Source organism: Mustela nivalis (assembly GCF_964662115.1).
Source record: "Mustela nivalis genome assembly, chromosome: 10".
Classification (NCBI taxonomy): Eukaryota; Metazoa; Chordata; class Mammalia; order Carnivora; family Mustelidae; genus Mustela; species Mustela nivalis.
The window spans coordinates 83,547,580-83,568,700 of NC_139029.1; the positions used below are offsets into that span (position 1 = coordinate 83,547,580).

The 21,121-nt window shown below is 40.0% G+C and overlaps 1 protein-coding gene across 2 annotated transcripts; it reads right to left on the reverse strand.

Annotated features, from left to right (window-relative positions):
* Window positions 1–765: 765 nt before the first annotated feature.
* On the reverse strand, window positions 766–21,044 carry EXTL2 (exostosin like glycosyltransferase 2). Of its 2 annotated transcripts, XM_082686526.1 has the most exons (5): window positions 19,888–21,044; window positions 17,579–17,657; window positions 5,762–6,189; window positions 5,046–5,116; window positions 766–2,833 (listed from the first exon to the last, which is right to left on the reverse strand). In XM_082686526.1, the coding sequence occupies exons 2-5, from the start codon at window positions 17,581–17,583 to the stop codon at window positions 2,345–2,347; spliced, it is 993 nt and encodes a 330-aa protein (XP_082542652.1). In that variant the 5' UTR covers window positions 17,584–17,657; window positions 19,888–21,044; the 3' UTR covers window positions 766–2,344. The 2 variants fall into 2 exon arrangements, with proteins under 2 accessions (XP_082542652.1, XP_082542653.1); XM_082686527.1 differs by lacking the exon at window positions 17,579–17,657.
* Window positions 21,045–21,121: the final 77 nt, after the last annotated feature.

Below are 21,121 nucleotides of genomic sequence, written 5' to 3' on the forward strand. Positions count from 1 at the left end.
ACGGTTTTAAGAATAATAAGAGGGGCATTTGAAATAAAGAAAATGACCTGAAAATTGCCGTGGTTCTCTGCCCATTGTTATACAGGAATAATTTCTTGAATATCTCACCTGGTGGGCCTAGGGGCTTTCTAATACCTAGGTGCTGAGTTGTAGAATTGACTGCACTTATTAGCAAAACTTACCCCAAAGGCCTTCATTTATTGGCCATTAAAATGGGCAAGGCATTGTGCTACGTTGAAATAAGTTATTCCCTTTACTTCTTAAAGCAAACCCCTACATAGATAGGACTCGCATTTTTTGCAGATGAGGAAACCAATACTCCAAGAAGTTAAGTAAATGTGAGATCTAGGAAGGATTTGAGTCCAGATACTCCCCTGGCACACCTAGCCTCTAAGCTACATTGCTTTCCTCGTGCAGTTTCATACCTGAGCATCATCTCTTCTCCCAATCACTTGGAACAAGAATAAGAGGCATGCAGAGGAAGATTTTCAGTAGAATCAAAGCCACAATGCAAAGTCCTCTATATCATAGAGTGAACTTCAATTTGTGATCATATTTGCTCTATGTCTGAAAACATGATATGATTAACTTTCGTGGTGCTTAAGACAAGTTTGAGAATACAAAATGGGAAATAAAATCCAGGAATATTTTCCCACTGGAGAATTTCCCCCTGGAGAATGTAGCCAATGCCTCTGCTTTACCCCGAGCAATAGATTATTTAAAAATTTTTAAAAATACGAACAACAAAAATGTGAGTTTGCTTAATTAAGAGAACATCTGCATGGTAGAAGTTTATTTTATTTATCTCCCAGGTGAATTCCAAGAGGCAAAAAATCACTACCAAGGTTGGCCAAAGCAGATAGTGAACATTATAGGTTTTTAGTGAGGTTCTGGGTTCTACTGGCTTTATCTGACTGCATTAAGACACATACACATGCCAACGTAAAGAAACAACATATACTACACTAACTGCACAGAGACCTCGAGACCTCATTGTTGGAACATTAACCATGATTATTATAATATTTTCACAGCTTTGCAAATGTGATAATACAATGACATTATAGGAGGACGAGAGGGAAAAGGAAGAGGAGAAAGTAGAAGATGGGCTTAATTAAGTATTCCTTGCTACTGGTGTGAACAAGGACGAAACGCAGACACCATGTGGAACACAGATACTAATTCACAGAGTGAGCGAGTTAATTTACCGACACAGACTCCCTATAAAATTCCTCTGTTACGATTCAGTTATTTCTTTCCTGTATGTAATCAAAATATCATCATGATGAATGCCTTGAGTCTTTTTTGGGGGGAAAAAAAAAGCAGCAGTAGCTCTGAATACGAGAGATTACCTTTGTGTATAATACACATAAGTCTTTAGTATCCATGAGGTAACCTATGCCTAACAATAAAGATCTTTTGATACTATGGATTGTAACTTTCGTCAGTTCCTACTAACCGTTCTTTTGGAAGATTTTAAGTTTCTTGAACAACACATAGTTTATGTGAAATATAAGAATTAACGTACACTCTCATGGTCAGATTCAGGGACAAAATGCACTACCTGAATCTGGAAACACATTTGCTCCTTGCTGCATAGAAGTTGCACATAAGAAACACAGGCTGCATTTTTTTGTGATCCATGCGGTAAATATTCACAAAAATCAAGCAAACAGCTAGACATCCTTCAGCTACTAAAATGAACTCTCCCAGTCACAATGGACTTAATGAAATCAAAGCCCTGATGGTTGCATCAAAACCATGCTGGCAGAGTTAGTGCTGAAAAGGGCTGCTTACGAAGACCACAATGAAAGCACTGGGATTCATGGGTTTTCCACTTGTTTTTCTAAGAGATGGAGACTATTCTACCTTCACATGGCTTTTCTCTACACTGATGCATTTCAGGCTTCAAATGAAAACAATCATCCTTCAGGGGAAAGTGGAGAAATGCTTTTCTGGAGTTTCTGATCCTGGAGACAACTTGCTATGGGTCCTTAAGGCAAATGCCAGGAGTCAAAGAAATTGGAGAACAGTCTCAGAATGTAAACAATAAAATTGCTGACCAAGGAGTTCTATCCGATAGGGATGAAAATTCCTTGCAAAAAGATCTATCTTGAGAGTACCAGCTTCTTGGTTTTTGAAGTTCCTGGGAATTTTATGTCCTAGAAGCACGGTACATTTTTTTCCTTTGCAGAGACTTTCTGTAGTGGATAAAATTTCATGATGTTGCTTAAAACAAAACAAAATAAAACAACCCCCCCCCCCCAACAAAACAAAACACCAATCCAGCAGAGAGAAGCTACTCAAATACTAAGCAGTTTGGAGGTTTGTTTTTGTTTAAGTTTCATATTTTACTTTTGTGGTTGGCATAGGGAAAACCAAACTGAGAAATCATGATGTTGGAGTATTTTAAGGGCATGCTGTCGTAGATACTAACAAGCTTATTTATACAGTAAGACCGCTGCAGAAAGTGCTCAGCTCGATGCCACATTCCAGGATAGCCACCGTTAGACTCTTTTTCTAAATTGCCCATGTTTACAGGTTTCACAAATACCCCTGAAGTCTTCCCGGTGTTCTTGGCAATGATAAAATTCATGGCAATATCATCACAGTTCTGGATTTCATCTATCAAGGCATGGACAGCAGCCGGTTGCCTCTGAAACAGGTCAAGGTATTTGCTATTGAAGAAGGAGGCTCCAATCAGCACCATAGAGTACTGGTCGCCATTTCCAAACCCTGGTGTTTGCAGTTCAAACCCTCCATAACTGTAGACACCTGATGATGTAGAGACATGCTTTCTAGGAACAAATCCTACAATTTGATCAGGAAATTGCTGAAAAGGTGGAAAAAGAACAATTAAGGGTGGCATTTCTTGAGAGCAGACCTGGTGAGAAAGGCAATGATTTATTACAGAGATAATTAAACTGACATACCAACTTTATTTTATTCTTGACTTCTACATCTCAATTTCATATAACTCTGGGGACTTCATAAACCTATGCCCTGATACATTTGCAGGTCAAAATTCCATCGCAACCCAAATTGCTAACAAAATTTCTAACCTTACAAATGTTCTCTAAATTCAAACGTTCTCTGACATTAATAAAATCTAGTCACCAAAGAGTCTGGTTCTTCTAAATTTGCTTCAAAAGAAGCTGACTGTATGAATGCTATTTAATATGGGAGATAAGAAGATAAATTATTTTGAAAAGCTGTTTCAATCTCTTAGGAGCATATAAAATTGTGACTCTACGGGTAGGGTTCTACTGTTTTTCCATGTTGATTTCAATATTCCTGAAAGTCAGAGAGTAACTAAAACTGAAACAAAACCCAGTAAACAAGAAAAAACCAGTGAATCACAGAAAAGAAGAATTTATAGAGTTAATTTAGTTCAATCTCATAAGTAATTTGTGTTTCACTCATTTCCTGAACAGACATTAAACTAGGGACACACATACACACACACCAGGCTGGGTTAAATCCCTTTCCAAACAAGTCATCATCTGGGGAGGGTATGATCTAGCTGTGTGGATAAGGAATTCCATAGTGTGAGATTGTTGTATGCACAGTTGGGTGAGCCTGTTGGAAGCACTGAGGACAGGGTGACAGCTGTGTTGCTGGGAGGCAAAGGGAATGGGCAGGGAGTCAAGGATAAAGTGTGGGGGGCTTCAGAGAGGAAGTGCCATTGACATCATCTAGGAGGGTGAATCTTGTTCCACAGGTCCAAAGGAGGACCTCACAGGTCCAAAGGAGGAAAAGTCATAGCATGAATTAGTGGTAACCAGTGAGCACAAAGCCACGCTAGATGTCCACTCCAGCCTTGCCTGCCTCTATTCCCTGAATCACTCCACTATGTCACGTACTGATGGGACTGAACTTTAGGAATCAGGTTACCTTGGGCAATGGATTGAAACTGTTCTTGTTTATTCTTCTATGAACCCCAAAATCATATTTATCCATATTACTTGAATTTTCTAATGAAACACAGTTCTTTTATTCCCCCACCCTGCCCATCCCTGACATTTAAGGTAAATTGAGTTTTTTTACCTGAAATAGAAATTTCACGCTGGAATGTTATGTTAGAATTTTTTTGCTTAAGAAGCTTTATTTACAGGGCTGGAAATACTGCTGTTGGGGGGAAAAAAGGTTTTGATCTTGGCATAAAGTCAGAAACTGAAGTTTTGAGAGTGCTGATATCTGCTGAGTACCATGACTACTTACCATTAATATCAACGTTCTTATATAGCATGTAACTAATTAAGGAGGGTTACTGTAGTGCAAATTAGACCATTTATTGGGTAGCACAGTGTTTAATTCTTTGACATATCTTCAGAAAACTGGTGTGCAGTCCTGGTTTCTGCAACTTGTAAAAGCCAACTACTATTAGACATAACAGTAGTTGGCTTTGAAGTAGTTTGGCACCTTGAAAACATACACATACTCAGTAGCAAAGAATTGTGTTCACAGAATAGTGAACAATTTATGCCTGTTTATCCTAGCTAGGATTTAGGGGAAAAAAACTAACTAACTAACTAACTAAATAAATAAATAAATAAAACTACCACCACAATGATGCATGTGGAATTATTACTATCACTAATTCCTAAAAAGTTGTCCCAGCAATAGGATTAAATTTTGTGGGTGTAATAAACGCTTTTATTAAAAGGAAGTTATATATAATATTAATACTTCTGTATAGAAATATACTTCTCATTTGAGACACAGATCTGTGGCCTTAAAGAAAAATATCTCTAGACTCTAGTCTTTGCTATACCAGATCATTTCCTCATTGTTCTCTGGAAGGTAGCTCTAGCTCTTCTCCCCCATATCAAATATAAATCGAATATAGATAAAAGATACCACAACTTGCAGGCTGGCTTAAATGAACACGAGACATGTTGATTACCATGCAACAAATGTATCTGTCTCTAAGATAAATCCTGTCTACACTGATTGAGATGACTCCCACAATAAACCACGCTGCCCGACTAAACCCTAGAGAAAACTTTATACTGATGAAGTCATAAAGGACAGAGCAACTTTACCTGCCAAACTGAGAAAGCAAAGACAAGGTCTTGGGCACTAATTAGCGTGTCATCGTCTACCATTAACACCGCTGCAACAAAAGGAAAAAAAATTTATACACAACAGTTTGGAACTGAAAACAAAACTAGTAATGAACAACGGCGCCTAGATAGATTATTCAAATGAATAATTTCCTGAACAAAATTGGTAAACAAGAAATGTATTTCTGGAGAGATTTGTCTAGCAGAAAAAGTGCTTATTTGAATTGTAATTGATATTAATAATTGTCTGAGGAGAAAACTATCATGCAACTCTCATCCATTACCCTAGAAACAAATGAACCTATAAACAAATAAAACTGAGCATCTTTTAAGCAAATTACCATGCTTCTGAAACTGCTCTAGATGGAAGGAAAAGGGAGGTAGCAAAAATAATACATGAAGTGTAAGCTGAATGGCATTTTACTACTTTCTGTGAAACAGTAATAATGTAATTAGATCTCATTCACATTAACCTCTTTGTCACCATTGCAAGACGTCTGTGATTTCTTCCCTATGAAACTGCTGCTTGGCACCTTGAAAACTGTCCCTTAAGTTTTCCAGAGTGCTTCCTTTTGATTTCCTCTCCCTGCTTTCTCCACATGGTCAGGACAAGCAGAAGGCCGGAAAGCCACACATCTGCCCCCCTGCTCTGGGGAGCACAGCCCAGGCCGGCTAGGACCCCAGCAGCAACTCACCAGTGGTTTCCAGTTCAGGAAAGACTTGGAGTCGATTTCTCATCCTGTTTGTTGTCTGCAGTTTGAAGATCACAGGGACAGGGTGAGGCCCTAGAGAGTTCCATAACTCATCTGGTCCCTTCTCCCCAACGTTGTTCCACACCACGATCACTTTATGCAGATACGGCACGGCCTGATAGTGATTTAAGAGTCTCAGCAAGAGATCTGTTCTGTTGTACGTCTGCATTATTAGAGTAAAGGAATCCGGGGCAGACTTGCCCTGGGATTTTATTTCCCTGCGCAACGTGAGCATCTTGTCTTCCTTGATATTTGGAAGTAAACTGGTCAAAGCCCCGGCTACAAGCAGCAGCACGAGGATGACGACCAAAGAGAAGCGAAGCACGCGAATGCCCATCACTCGCCCGGGAAGTTTGCAGATGTGGCAACACCTGGAATAGAAACCGCAATAAAACGCAGTATTAGCGCTCTCCCTAGTTACCACATTTTTGGTTTTGCTTTTTCAAGGAGCATGGAGGTAAATCTTATTTGAGTTGATTTGAATTCAGTTCTCCCTGCCTCTTTGGTAGGGCGACTAGGCCTAAGGGAAAAATGAAAAGTGGCCGTGACTAGACCTGCCCTTCTGGGCCTGCTTGCTTTCGCGGTTGTGGACTGAAGCTCATCTACACACAAGCCAGAAGAATTGGCCGTGTATTTCTAAAATCTGCCCTCATTTTCGCATGAAGAATTTGGACCGAAGACAATCTTTTCAAATTGGGTTACCTTTCTCTTAGTACTGCACTAATCCTTTAAACAGCTTTACTATCAGTGATGTAAGAATGGTGTCTATTTAAAGTGTACAACCTGATGTTCTGATACACATCTACAGCAGGACTTTGAACAGCACAGGTTTGAACTGCATGGGCCCACTTAATATGTGGATTTTTTTCAGTAAATCAAGCCCAGGACCATCAGTGGATTTTTCTCTTATGATTTTCTTAACAACATTTCCACTTTTTTGACTTACTTTATTATAAGAATATAGTATATAATACACATAGAAAATAAGTGTTCATCAACTATGTTATAGGTAAGGGTTCTGGTCAATGGTAGGCTATTAGTTGTTAAGTTTTGGGAGAGTCACAAGTTGTATGTGGATTTTCGACTGTGTGGGGCATTGGCCTCACATTGTTCAAAGGTCAGTGACACTCTAATGTGCAAAATTTAAAAGTACTTTTTGGTAGCAAACTTCTTCCCAAATGAAATAATAGGCAGAAGCCAAATGAAGGAAACAGATAATAATGGTAGCAGCACCAGCAACAAACAATTATAGTGGGTTTACTACTTATCAGGCCGTCTACTATGTGCTTCGCATATCATGGTATGTACTTATTCACTCAGTAAAAGAAACAAATAGTTATGAGTGCTTACGGTACCAGGCACTGTTCTAGGATCTGTGAATTGAGCAATGAATAAGTTAAAGTCTCTGCTATTAGACCCAGAGGAAATAGTAGAGAGAGGCAGACGAAAAGTAAGCTCAAAGAGAAGTTAGTGTAGTGGTAACAAAGAGAATACATCAGAGTAAGGGCCAGATGACCAGGGATCTTGTCAGCCAAATAGGGAGTATCGATTTTATTCTAATTGAGATGGGAAGCCATTAGAAGGTTTTGATCAGGGCAGGGACAGGATCTAGTTTATCTTTTACTACAGCCTGGATACTTGGGTTAACTATCTTATGAAGCCACTAAGAAATGGATCTGAACTCTATACCCAAGAAAATCTGCTGTCAGGGCCAGGCTGTTCCTCATTATGGGCTAAGGAATGTACTGCTTGATATAAATTCAGGCTGAATAGATGGAGGACTCTGGGGCTTCCGAATCACCCTCTCTCACAGTCCAGGAGCCTCAGAAGGTACTGTAAGCAGCTACATACTCTCCTATTCCTCACTATACCTAAAGGATCCACCTGCAAAGGTCACAGAACAGTAGGTGAACATCTGATGAACATTGTCTGGACATTCACCGGTCACACGTTCCTGGCTGATCAGACCTCTCAGTCACGTATGTAAGAAAAGACAGAATCGAATAGGCGGTTTTACAGAGACCCAGAAGCTCTGATTCCCTAGCCTCCAACACAGTTCACTATCATCCCTGCTGCCTTCTTCTGAGCACTATCAACTTCCACTGTTACTCGGGTTTACTGCTATCATTACTATTCTGCTAGTTCTGCTTCTGATTTGACTTTACTTGCTCCTCCACAGGCCTCCATAAGCCTTCTAGGTGAGTCCTTATTGTGTATTTTGGCAGCTGAGCCTTCTTACACATCTCAGCATATATATCCTAGAGCTATTCAACTGTTCTGTTCAAGTACAAAAGCCAGAAATGAGGAGCAAGAATATTCAAAGATACTTACCCATAAAAAGACAGAAAACAAAAATCATTTAGAAAAACCTTTAAGGGCACCTGGGTGGCTCAGTGGGTTAAAGCCTCTACCTCTTAAAAACAAACAAACAAACAAAAACCTCTAAGAAAAAAATAGATCTTAGAAGTGGAAAGAATGAAATACTATTCTTGATGACTTTAATGGATCCATCATTTACACTCTCTTATTTTTTTTAAAGATTTTATTTATTTATTTGACAGAAAGAGATCACAAGTAGGCAGAGAGGCAGGCAGAGAGAGAGGAAGGGAAGCAGGCTCCCCACTGAGCAGAGAGCCCAATGCCGGGCTCGATCCCAGGATCCTGGGATCATGAACTGAGCCGAAGGCAGAGGCTTTAACCCACTGAGTCACCCAGGCACCCTTCTCTTATTATTTTTAATACAATTTCTCTTCTTAGGGGGGCCTGGGTTAAGCAATTTAAGTCGGTTAAGCAACTGCCTTAGGCTCAGATCAGGATCCCAGGGTCCTGGGATCAAGCCCCCCATTGGGCTCCCTGCTCAGTGGGGTATCTGCCTCTTCCTCTGCCTCTTCCCCAGCTTGTGCTCTCTCTCAAATAAATAAATTCTAAAAATCTTTAAAAATTTTCTCTTAGATGATACAATAAAAGAATACTCTCATTTATTCCACAATATAGATAAATGTGATAAAGCTGGAGGAAACTACTTACTGCTCCCTCCCAGCAGTGGTATGCCAATGGCACCAAGCCACCCTCTCTGTTTTGCATACCACTGCCTCTGTACAGTTTAGTTTTGGTTGTTGCCGTCTCCTTAGAAAAGTTCGTTGTGTGTGGATGCCTATGCTCTTGACTCCACATTCTGTCGTTTAACTGGGCACGTGCAGCCAGACCACCGTACCGCAGCCAATCCTAAAACTGTAATCTAAATCTTCCCATCTCCAGATTAGATTCCCAGTGAAATCTCACTTTAATTTCCAAATGATGTTCAGCCAGCCTTTTGTTTTTCATGGAGGAGATTTAGCCATGGTGGAATTCAAGTGACAATACCACTCCCATGATCATGTTTCATGTGGTAAGGAGTGTTTTGCAATTGTAGAAATGGTTTCTCCATATACAGTTCAGCAAGGACATAGAGAGACCATATGGACCATGCCTTTAACATCTCCATTTGAAGTGTATGAGAATGGGGAATGGAGAATTATGACAGGGCTAGGGGCATTGGCTCCATGATTGGAGAGTGCATTGAGGCCTGTGCAAGCAAAGAAAAGCTTATGTATAAGATCAAGGGGATGGTCATTGTCATTCAGCAGCTCTCACTTGGCAATAGTCCAGATTTGGAAAGCAATGTTACCTTGTAGTAACCTTTTCAGAGAGTTTTCAAAGAATATTCTCCCCTGGACTTTCTCTGCGGCATGTTCTGTTAAGAAAAGCAATTTTAAGTTTCTCCTTTTATCATGGCCTCACTCAAGATATGAATAAAATGAATTATATTTGAAGTAACCTCAGCTTATTATGATTATTTTTCAAGGACAGTAATTTAATGCTGTAGAATACTATGTTTTTCATTGCATATACCCTCTTACTAAAACAACACATACTGTTAATGTAATCAACCAAGGAAAAACCATTATGAATTAATAATCTTGGTTCAAAGGCCTTGAAAATTCTTCTAATATATTGAATCAAAAGCAGGTCTCATAAAACACATTTTTCAGTTCTGCATAAAAATGGCTAGCTATAAACACTCAGAGGAAAGAATCACCCAAAAATTGCATTAAAATATGCCCTGATTAAGATCTTTGTGTTCATTTTCTATAGCCGAGTAGGAATAGCCTATTGCAAAACTTACACCAAGGTGTTTCTAGTTTCTAAAGCAGATATGGGTAACTATCTGGCAACATTAGTGTAGAAAAAGTAATGAAATTAATTACTATAGCCTACTATAAATATAATTATGTAATTATATTTATATATAATTATGTAATTATATACCCTACTATAGCTATTGTTGAAGACACACACGAGTATTTTACTTTAACCTATACTTTTAAGTAGGATTTAGCCCCATGACCATCATAGAAATTTCCTCCTTCAGATAACTCCTAATCCCTGTTTTACCTATATCAAAAAATGTGTTGGGAGATGTGAATAATTTATCTTTAGAAACACAGCATAAATATTTCTTATGGTATTTACTAAATAATGCAACCCAATACAATCATGTAAATTTTTAGTCTGTACAGAAAAGCAAGAAGAACAAGAATTTCAGAGACTGCAGGGCAAGCAGCAAGTCTATACTTTGAGAACAGGTGAAGTTTGGAACTCCACGGTAAGCCCTCTAGAAACAGTTTCAGATCAGTCTGGAGAATAACGATGACTCCACTGGCTATCTGGATTTCAGGTTCTAGCTTTCTTCTATTCTTTTTCCAGAGAAAGAACTTACCACCAAATTCACAGCTTTGAGCTTTGAACAGGAGATATGAGGAAGAACACATCTAGGATAGTCTACATCTTACATGGAAAGAACCAGAAGTAAATGGAGGCTCCTCCCAGTTCTTTTGCCCTCAACTCCTACGCCCTCTTCTTAAGACTTTTTTTCTTTTCTTTTCTTTTTTTTGAGATTTTATTTATTTATTCATGAGAGACAGAGAGAGAGAGGGAGAAGCAGGCTCTCCACTGAGCAGGAAGCCTGATGCGGGACTCAAACCAGGACCCTGGGATCATGACCTGAGCAGAAGGCAGACGCTTAACCATCTGAGCCACCCAGGCATCCTTGGTTTGTTTGTTTGTTTTTAATGTCTGTATGTATTTACTAACACCCTGTCTCATTCTAAAAAGGATCTGACAGCTTAACTAATCCTTCTCTGCCTTTCTCCAATCCATGACTACCATAGATTAAATGTGACTTTAATAAATACAGTAAATGGCAGCAAAACAAAACAAAATGTCTTCCTTCCTCTTCTCCTGATCATCTGAATCAAAGACCTCCCCAATGATATTTTTTGCATATACGTTAACTTACTAGTTCTTCATAGGTAGAGAGCATATACTTTTAGTTATTTTCATATTGTTATTCTAGTATCTTCTACACCAGGAGTTTTCAATGGGGGGATGACTCTATCCTCTGGGTGACACATAGCAAAGACTGGAGCCAATTTCGATTGTCAGGACTGAAGTAGAGATGCTATTGAGTGGGCAGACATCAGAGTAGCTGCTAAAATCCTGCAATGGACAGGACACCCCTCCAAAGGGAAGAATTATCCAGCTTCACATGCTAGTAATGTTGAGGTTGAAAACCCTGCTCTACAACTACTTTACATAACACAATGTACCTGAACATGATCAGGGAAGGACTGCTAGCCAGGTGGCCTCTGAACACCTTACCACCCTGGTTCTACTCGAACAATAAGGGGTAAAGTCACTGATCCAAAACTGCCCCAGTATTTATACACTTTACTGTACAAACATACAAGCCAAAAGACAGCTCAGAGCTCTAAGTCACTTCCTTACTTCAGAAAGAACTCAAGGTCCAGGCATGAGAAACTAGCCTTGGCTCACGCACCCAGCACACCAGCAGCAGACCCAGCACACCAGCAGCAGACCCAGCACAAGAATCCAGATCTCCTGATGGCATCGTCCAGAACTCTTCCCCCTGTGTTATGGTAAATTCTGCAATGGTGTAGCAAAGTATCACCACACAAGACTGTCACTATCTGTACAATAATATAAATATTTATGCTTGGTATGCTGGAGTGTTTTTTACAACTCTGTTAAGATTTATTTAATATATCCTAAATCTCACACACTTAAAGTACAGTTGACTCTTGAATAACACAGGTATTAGGGACACCAACTACTCTACTCGGCACAATCAAAACCCACATATAACTTTTAACTCCCCCAAGACTTAACTACTAGTAGCCTACTGTTGACCAGAAGCCTTAGTGTAACACAAAAATTGGATTAACACAGTTTGTATGTTATGCGTATTATAGACTGCATACTTACAATAAAGTAAGCAAGAGAAAAGGCAATGTTATTAAGAAAATCATAAGGAAAATAAAGTTCATTTATAGCACTGTACTGTATTTATTAAAAAATACCTGCACATAAGGGACATGCACAGTTCAAACCCATGTTGTTTGAGGGTCAACTAAACACTTCGGTGGCTTTCACTGTATTCACAGGATTGTGCAACCAGCACCACACTCTAATTTTAACACATTTTCTACATCCCCAAGAGAAGCCTCAGACCCATTCATTAGCAGTCATTCCCCCCCACACCCTGTTCTCATCTCCCCCAACCTCGCCCTTCCCCGCCACCAGGCAATTGCTAGTCTACTTCCTGTGTCCATAGATTTGCCTATTCTGAACATTGCATATAAATGGAATCAGATGTGTGGTTGTTGTGACCAGCTTTCTTCCCTTAGCAGAATGTCTTCAAGGTTCATCCATGTCCTCATATATATATGTCAGTACCTCGCTCATGTTTTTTTATTGCCACGTAGCATTCCATTCCCACATAGATAGAACACATTTTGTTTATCTATCAGTAGCTGGACATTTGGGTTGTTTCCCCATTTTACTATTATGAGTAATGCTGCTTATGAACATTCATGGACAAGTTTTTTATGTGACCATGTTTTCATTTCTCTTAGGTATGTACTTGGGAGTGGAACTGTGGGGTCACCATGTCAGAAATTTTTTAACATCTGAGAGTTGAATAGCTTTTGGAAGAGCATTATTTGAGATGCTAAAAAAAATGTCTTAAATGTGGGTATAAAAGTAAGAAAGTAAATAATGCATAGTCTATAAAGTGACAGTTGCAAATTCTCTAATGGGTGTCTCTAAATGGACCAAGCAATCTGAATTTTCAAAGACCCACTAGTCACTTATTTACTTACATCATCTATCCAAACTCCCTAGAAGGAAAGCTTTTGAATGAATAATCCTGTCCTCGGGGTTAGTACCTTCAGACTGAAAAAGCAACAATTATCCAGAATGAAGCTGAAAACAAATATGCCAGAGCATAGTATGAACAAAGATTAGTTATGTCCTCTGACTCATAAAAGCAGAAAAGCAGCTAGCAGTCTGACGTCGTACATTGAGAAGCTGTCATTTTCATTTTGATGCCACAGATGGCAGAGGAACGATAACTATTCTGCCATTTCACTACTAGATTTGTCTCATGTCGTACAGATTGTTTTCTCCTCTGGTTCCTCCTGCAAAATATGTACTTGTCGAAAAACTGATGATTATAGAATAGAGATGCTCAGAAAAGGGCCTTCAGCTGCCAAGACGTAAAATCATCTCCGCAGTGGAATGCAGAGGCCAATTCAGAACCTGGGCTTTCCTTCTGTGAACGTGCACGAGTTGTAAGAGACAGCTATGCAACTAATGAGCAGTTTCTGACCAGGTTTATGGCATGCAGATGACACACACCACTCAATCCACAGCAAAGGGACACATGGTGCCAAATTCCAGGACTTGGCTCTTAACGATACCAACAGCCAGTGTGCCAGCCTAGGACTCCCATGTGCTGGTACATGTTATTTTCCCCACCTACAAAGCCCTTTCCTGTCCCCACCTGACGAACTCACACTCCCAGGTCCCTCCCAAGTCTCTTTCAAACATCCTCTCCCCTGCAAACACTGCTCACACTCTCCATCCTCAGTGCTCCTGGGATCTCAGAACATGGTGCCACTAGGCTTTGTTCCCAGGTATCACAACCATTGACTATGCCCCTTTTTGAATCTGACTGTATCTAGAAGGCAGTTTCCATTAGTCTTTGTCATCCAGGACAGCACCAGGCCCATTTTTTGAGTGAGTGCTGTCAACTATGTGATTAAATGGAGTGAGGGACTCTGTTTAAACCATCTTCAACTCCACAATGGATAAGAAATGCTTGAAACTAACAGAAAAGACTTAAATTAAATGTGAATGAAGGCCCAGTTAAGACTAGGTAGTAACCAAGAAACCAACATCTATGCAAAAGACCTGAGTTATCCCCCATTTGGTGACTAGACAAGCCAGTCAGAAATGTGGTCTCAAGCACGAGCCATGTTTCTACTTTCAGTTTTGTGGCCAAGCTACTTGATAAATAAAAACCTCCCAGAACTCTCATTTTTTTTTAATCTTTTCAAAGATATTCTGCATTAAAATACCTTTGCACATCCTTATTTTTATGGAAGCTCTTGGGAGAATGAGCTGATTTGCCTTGGGGGAAAATCATCACTTCCTAGATAATATTGTCCTTGTGAATTTCCCCAAACTTCAAGGAGCTAACAAAAATTAGAAGCTAGATGACTTAATCTGGCAGGCAGCATACAGGATTTAAACCAACAGAAAATAAAATATAACCTAGTTGAGAAATGAAATTTTAGATTGGGTCCAGACACTGACCAAAAAAACTCCTTAGACTTCAAGACAATTGGCAGAAAAAGAAAACTGAGAACACTGCTGCCAAATGTCATTCACTATTGCCCATAGTAAGCCTCTTCCATTAAAATTTCAAGCCACACACACTAAGAATTTACTTCCTGGCAAAACACAGAATGCCAGAAATAGCACACGAAAGGTCACTTTTCTTTACAAGTCTTTGCCAGGTGCTATCCAGCATTCTGAGAAGAGCTTTGCCTTTAGTATTTTCTACATATTCAAGAAATTCATTCTTTTCACTGTTATTTTAGAAGTGCCATGCCACTTTTCTCATCCTTTACCAACTGCTATCTTCTGCTTCCTAAATGATTTTTCCCTCACTCTTCCTCCTGGGGAACCCATCTGTTCTTACAAGGCTCTTCCTAACTCCCATCACTTTCTTCACAGGTCTAAACACATCAAAATAAGTTAACTGATTTTGTGTTACCAATAAATATTCTTTATTATTCATATTTAGGAATAGGAAATTATTTAGGAATAGGAAAACCAAGAGTAGGGACAGACTTACAGTAATAATAAATAATAATAGTGTCCATACTGTGGGATTCAACTTGTGATTTTGCTGTACTTAGGATCGATTATATAGTGTTCAGAATGGATCATTTAGGTGACCACAATCTGGACCAAATGAGTCATGGACTGGCTGTTCGGATCAATACAATTCGTCTTTTCTGGTCACAGTAAAACTGGCTACATATATAAGATCACTGACAGCCAGTTTAAAGCCTATCCTTTAGAAGGCTTAGTTCTGGCCCTCACTGCATTTTGAAATTGTAGTTCTGCAACAGTATTGCTAAAGCATATGGATAAAGAGCTACATGTACTGCAATATCGCATTTGACTAGATAGATGCTGTGACAGGTCATTTCTCACTTCAGGCTGTAAGGAAAGAATTTCCGTACTGGGTACATGAAAGATCACGTTCTCCTGTTGGCAGCCAGGCAGAGTGAGCCATTCCTTTATAGGTAAATCAAGTCTGAATGAACACCAAGGGTAGCATTTAAAGCAGGGATAGCGGACAGTAAGTACCTGTGTTTCCACTTCTCTCCTCATTCCCACCCCTTGATTCAGAGCAAAAGCTGCCCAACAGTCCTGGCTTTTTTTTTTTTTTTTTTTTTTTTTTTTAGCTCCTAAGCCTGTAAAAAGCATCAGATTCCTTTTCTATATTTTCTCAGACAGCTACTATCTATTAACTGGATTTGCTTCATTATCACTGATTTAAGAGGAAATAACACATAAGTATTATGTGGAATTTTATTTTTTTTAAGTACCTCCTCCTTTAATCCAGCCATTTGTTACTGAGAGAGACAGCAAGGTCCTCTCTACCCTCAAAGCGCCCAGCTTATGTTACATAAAACTATGCAAGATGAGAGTTCACTTTAGCCTTGGATCTTTCTCCTGGAATTGCCAATTAATTGCAGCTATGATGAAGATAATGGTGACGATGATGTTTGGAGAGGACCAATTCCAGGGACATGTATTAGGGCAGGAGTAGGAAAGGCCTTATTTCTAAGAGGAACATCCATGACTTGTAAGGATCCAAGGAGTCAATGCATCCTTAGAAGAAAGCCTAGAAATAGAAAAGCATTTTTAGCTCAGTACAGTGCCATGCAAAATTAGTTCCAGAAATGGGTCAAAAGAAACCAAGTACATCTGCAAATATATTACTTTTACCATTCTAGCATAATAGAGTTTTTCATCTGAACTTCTGTTTCAGTCACAGGAAAACGGAGAGAAGGCAAGATTGTTAGGCAACGGATCTCTGGAATATTCTATGGAAACTTCTCTTTTAGAAAATAGTGGTGTTCAGCAATAAACTCACATTCCAAAATCGCTAAGAGAAACAGATTTCATACATATGAGTTATAATTTATAAATAGTTTCAGATATCATACCTACATCAAAGCAATCCTGGCTCATACAAGCTTTCTAACTATTAGAGGAAGGTCCGAATCCCCATGGCAAATATCCACCAGTCAACAAACATTTAGAGGTACTTAACCCGTGCCCAGCACTGTCAGGCACTAGGGATGGTGACGCAAAGAGAACCCAGTTCCTGCCCTCACAGAGCTTAGCAATAGTAATGAAAACTGTCAGACCTCTGCCACCTGTGTGTTATATAATATCTCAAATCATTAAGGTTTCAAATCTTAAGAGACAAGGAAATTAAAATATATCCACCCCTATTTTAGAGATGGGATGGCGGAGATTGAGACTATGAAGTGATTCTCCCTGAGCCACAGAAAGAATGGTTGGTCACACCAAACTCCACACTTTTGCCACTTTGTATTTTCAGTGTCTTGTGTAGTCTCTTATCTTCACCTTTGTTCTAGTCTACAAGAATATTTCAACTTTATGGGTATTGGCTTTATTCCATACGCTGAACTATTTCAATGGGTAAGACTAAAGGAGGCCTTAAAGAGTTTTCTAACAGACCCTGGCTCAAGTTTTCCAAGGAAACAAGAGTATCTCTAGAGGAAATAATTTTTCTTAGAGAAAAATATTGGTAGTACACTCATGTGCACAGCAGCATTGTTCTCAAGAGCCAAAACATGGAAGCAATCCAATATCCATTAACAGAAGAATGGCTAAGCAAAGTGTGGTATATAAGTACAATGAAATAGTCTTTAGCCTTTAAAAGGAAGAAAATTCTACCACATGCTATATCATGGATGAACCTTGAGGCTATTATGCTAAGTGAAATAAACCAGTCACAAAAAGACAAACTGATATGAGGCATCTAGAGATTCACAAGAGACAAAAAGTAGAATGGTGGTTGCCAGGGGCTGGAGGAAGGGGGAAAAGGTGAGTTGGTTGATGAGTGTAGCATTTCCATTCTGCCAAATGAAAAAGTTCTGGAGAATGGCTGCTCAGCAATGTAAATATTCTGAATACTCTGAAACTACACACTTAAAAATGGTTAAGATAGCAAATACTATGTTATGTGTATTTTACCCCAATTTTTAAAAAACAAACAAACAAACAAAATCCCATACTGGTACTTACCTCATTATGATAAAGTTTTAACTTTTTAAAAATTTTTCTTAATGGCTTCTGTAATTGATAGGAACAGGATCTCTTGGTGCTATTAGGGGAAATCAAAGATTTTTCTGTGATGTTTTTGTCAACCATCAGGAAATTTTTAAAAATGCTTTCAATGCCATGGCCTATACGCTTCAGATTATTTTTAGAAATTAAAATGAGTTACTCTGTGTTCTAAAAATTACAGTTAGGCAGTGAGATAGGTAAAGTCTTCCTGTGAGCCTGGAGCTAACCTTGCTATGTTTTGTGTTCACCTCTGGGAAGTATACAGAAGCAGAATAAACTCATATCATCCCGCCTGTCTGATGTGTTTTTACATTTGAAAACTATATGCCATATATATGTACCATGGAGGAAAACCTTGGAATGCATTAGCAATTTACCCTGACATTCGATTTCTAGATTTTTAAGAATCTGTAGTTTTATCCACCATCACAGCTTCTTTATTCAGTCAAGGTTCACAGGGCATTCAATTTGAAGCATCCAAAAAATCATGGGGTCTAAAATAGGGCTGCAGTTAAATACCAGGGTTGATTACTAAGGAATGACAGATGGCATCCTTCCTATTCCTTACTGACGACTGCCTGAAAGGAGCTGGAACCCTAACTGGAGATAAGCGTCTGCCCCTTCATCCGCTCTGCATTCATTTCTCACAGCCCTCAATCACATGTTTTAGAAGCTGGGTTTTTTTCCATCGTATAGTCTGCCTAGTTAATGTAATGCAGTTAACTAGTAGAAAATGATCTAAACAAATATTTCAAAGTTCAGGGTAGAAATCCATTTATTAATTTTAAAATGTTTATTACAATATCTATTTTTATGACCTAAGAAACCCCTTTTAATCTTTTAAGACAAGAAAGAATTAAGAATTATGATTGGAATCTTTCAAAATCCTGCATCTGTGATGACCACCTGAATTGAGCTGAAGAATCCTTTTCGATTTTCCAAAATAATGTTCTTTCATGAAACAAGTTATCTGAAGGGGCAACAAGATGGCTGGGACAAAAGGCTTGGTATATTGTCAAGACTCACTGAGTGACAGTTCTCTCCCTGTGATACACCAAGGGCTTACCTAGTGCACATCTGAAACATCACACAATTCTAAAATCCTAGACTGATTTGCCTGTCACCCCTTCTCCTCACATCAGCTGCTTCTTCCCATAAAACTCTTCCAGGGAAAGAATTTGGACTTAACTGGCTTTATAATTATTTTCCTCCTCCCACCCTGTACCAGCACAGAGCATAGCAGATAGTAGAAACTCATCAAATGACTCCTGAATGAAACAAACTAACTTTAACTTTGATATGACAATATATATATTGGTCAACATGGACGAAATATTTCAGAATGAAAAAAGAAGTGAAATGCAAACATTTCCCACTTGTAGAACTTTTCCTCACTAGTGTTCAATTTGTTTCCAATAAAATGCCTTTAGTATCAAAGTTACTAATTATGTCATCTAAGACTGAAAGATGTGAAGTGCCATCGTCACTTTTTGAAAGGAGAAGGCCCTCACGGGAATATCTGTATCTTTGAGGGTGGGGTGTGGGGCAATTTGGGAGTCCCAGGAAACCAATATAACTGAAATTAAACTTCAATTTCTCCAACTTATTTCAAAAGCATTTGAAAGGAGTAATGGGGTAATGCAGATTTCTCCATAAACCAGCTGAGCAATTTCTCATTCATAGCAATATGGAATAAAATGCAGAATTCATTTTCAGAGGTGGAATGCAAAAATACAGGCTCAAACTGCAGCTGACCTTGATGAATTAAGAAAATACGGAAAATCAGTTACTGAAATTTGGCTATTTCTCTAGATCTCCCACCCCTCCCCAGTTACATCATATTGAAATAAAGCTGTTTTGGAGAAAAACCCAATTACCATGGAAATATTTATCTTTAACCTAGTTTGCACCTACTTAATATTTCCCCAGCAGTGCAGGAGAGTAAAATTCAAAGTCTATGGCTCATATAAAAGCCTCCTTAAAAAAATAAGTAAATTCTACTAATTGAAAATACTTCTATGTTTAAAATAATAAAACCTAGGCCAAGAAAGGCAAAAATACTCTTCACAGAACTTAATTTCTGGAATCTAGCTGTTTTACACAGCAGTTTTCGTTAACATGAACACTGAAAAAAATTACATTTTCCCAAAAATAAAGACAACGAATCACTACCCCATTCACACAAAGTTCCAAGAACGAGAGTAAAACATGTATAGATCCTCACTGCAAAACATTTTTTAACACGAGAGCATTTGCTATATCCCTACCTCGAGTGCAGAAGATTGCAGCGGGGCCAGCCGATTTATTTGCTTGCAGCCTGGTTCTCATAGAACGGAAGGGGCGTCTCGCTTGCTCATTTTCTGTTTGTTTTTGTTGTTGTTGTTTGTTTGTTTTCTAAACCCAGCCGCGTGCAACCGCCCTGCCTCACGCGCTGAGCGGTTAACCTGAAAAACACACCGCCCGCAAAGTGAGCGCCTGAAGCGGGGGACAGTCCCCCGGTGGCCGCCCCTCCCTCCCGGTGACGCTCCACTTCCTGTTAGACTAAAAGGCAGTTCCCAAGAAGCTCGGTTTTGTAGTTTCCAGCCCACTTCCAAAAAAGCCAGTCCTCCTTCTCCCCCATTTCTTCCCCAAGGTAACAACTTTTAATCATTCACGTGACGGGCCACCTGACCTAATCCCAACAATTTTCCGGAAAGGCGCCCTCAGGAACGTTCCAACGACTGTGGGTGCCCGGGACAAGCCCGAGAGCTCGCCTCTCTGCGCCCCGCGCGTCCTCGCGCCCCCACCGGCGGGTCAGCTCCTTCAGCACCTCCCTCAGAGGCGCAGGGAGGGTCTGACAAGAATTACAGCCGCGGCTGCGGCCCCCGGGATGACCTGGAAGTGAAGGGGACCTGCACGAACTCGAGAGTTTTGAGGGGCTCGCGGATTGAGACTGTCCGGGAGGCGATGCCTTACCCAAACCTCAATTCCAACGCGGTCTCTCTGAGGGGTTTCCTTGAAAGGGCTTCTCCTGGATTCATTTAACATTCTTTCGGAAGGCATGTATTGATTGCCTCACACTTGGCCGTAAGGGAAGGCCAGGCTCTGTTTTCGGGGGACTGGCGTACCAGGACTTGGGTGCACCCCGAGTTCCCCCGGCAAAACCATCACTTGCGCTTCCTGCAGACTGGCGGCTGCAGTACAGGTTGCCGCCTGGGTTCTAAAGCATTGCCATCTCGGACCCCGGGATTTAAAAATGCCAATAGGGGGAAATGGCGAAAGGGCAGGCGCTGGACGCCCGCGCATCCGGGAATATCAGTGGTAGGCGGTCAGGGTGGGCGAGAGCGGGCCTTCAGCCATCCCAGTCTGTGGGCCGCCACCTTTGGATTTTATTCGTGTCTACATCTCAGGGGGGCCTCACGAACTACTCAGCAGTTGCCACCTTTTTCTGCCCGGTTACCTCTTAGCAGCTCCCACCCCGCCCCCGCCGTAAGCCCCGCCTCCCCCGCCGCGCTGGTTCCG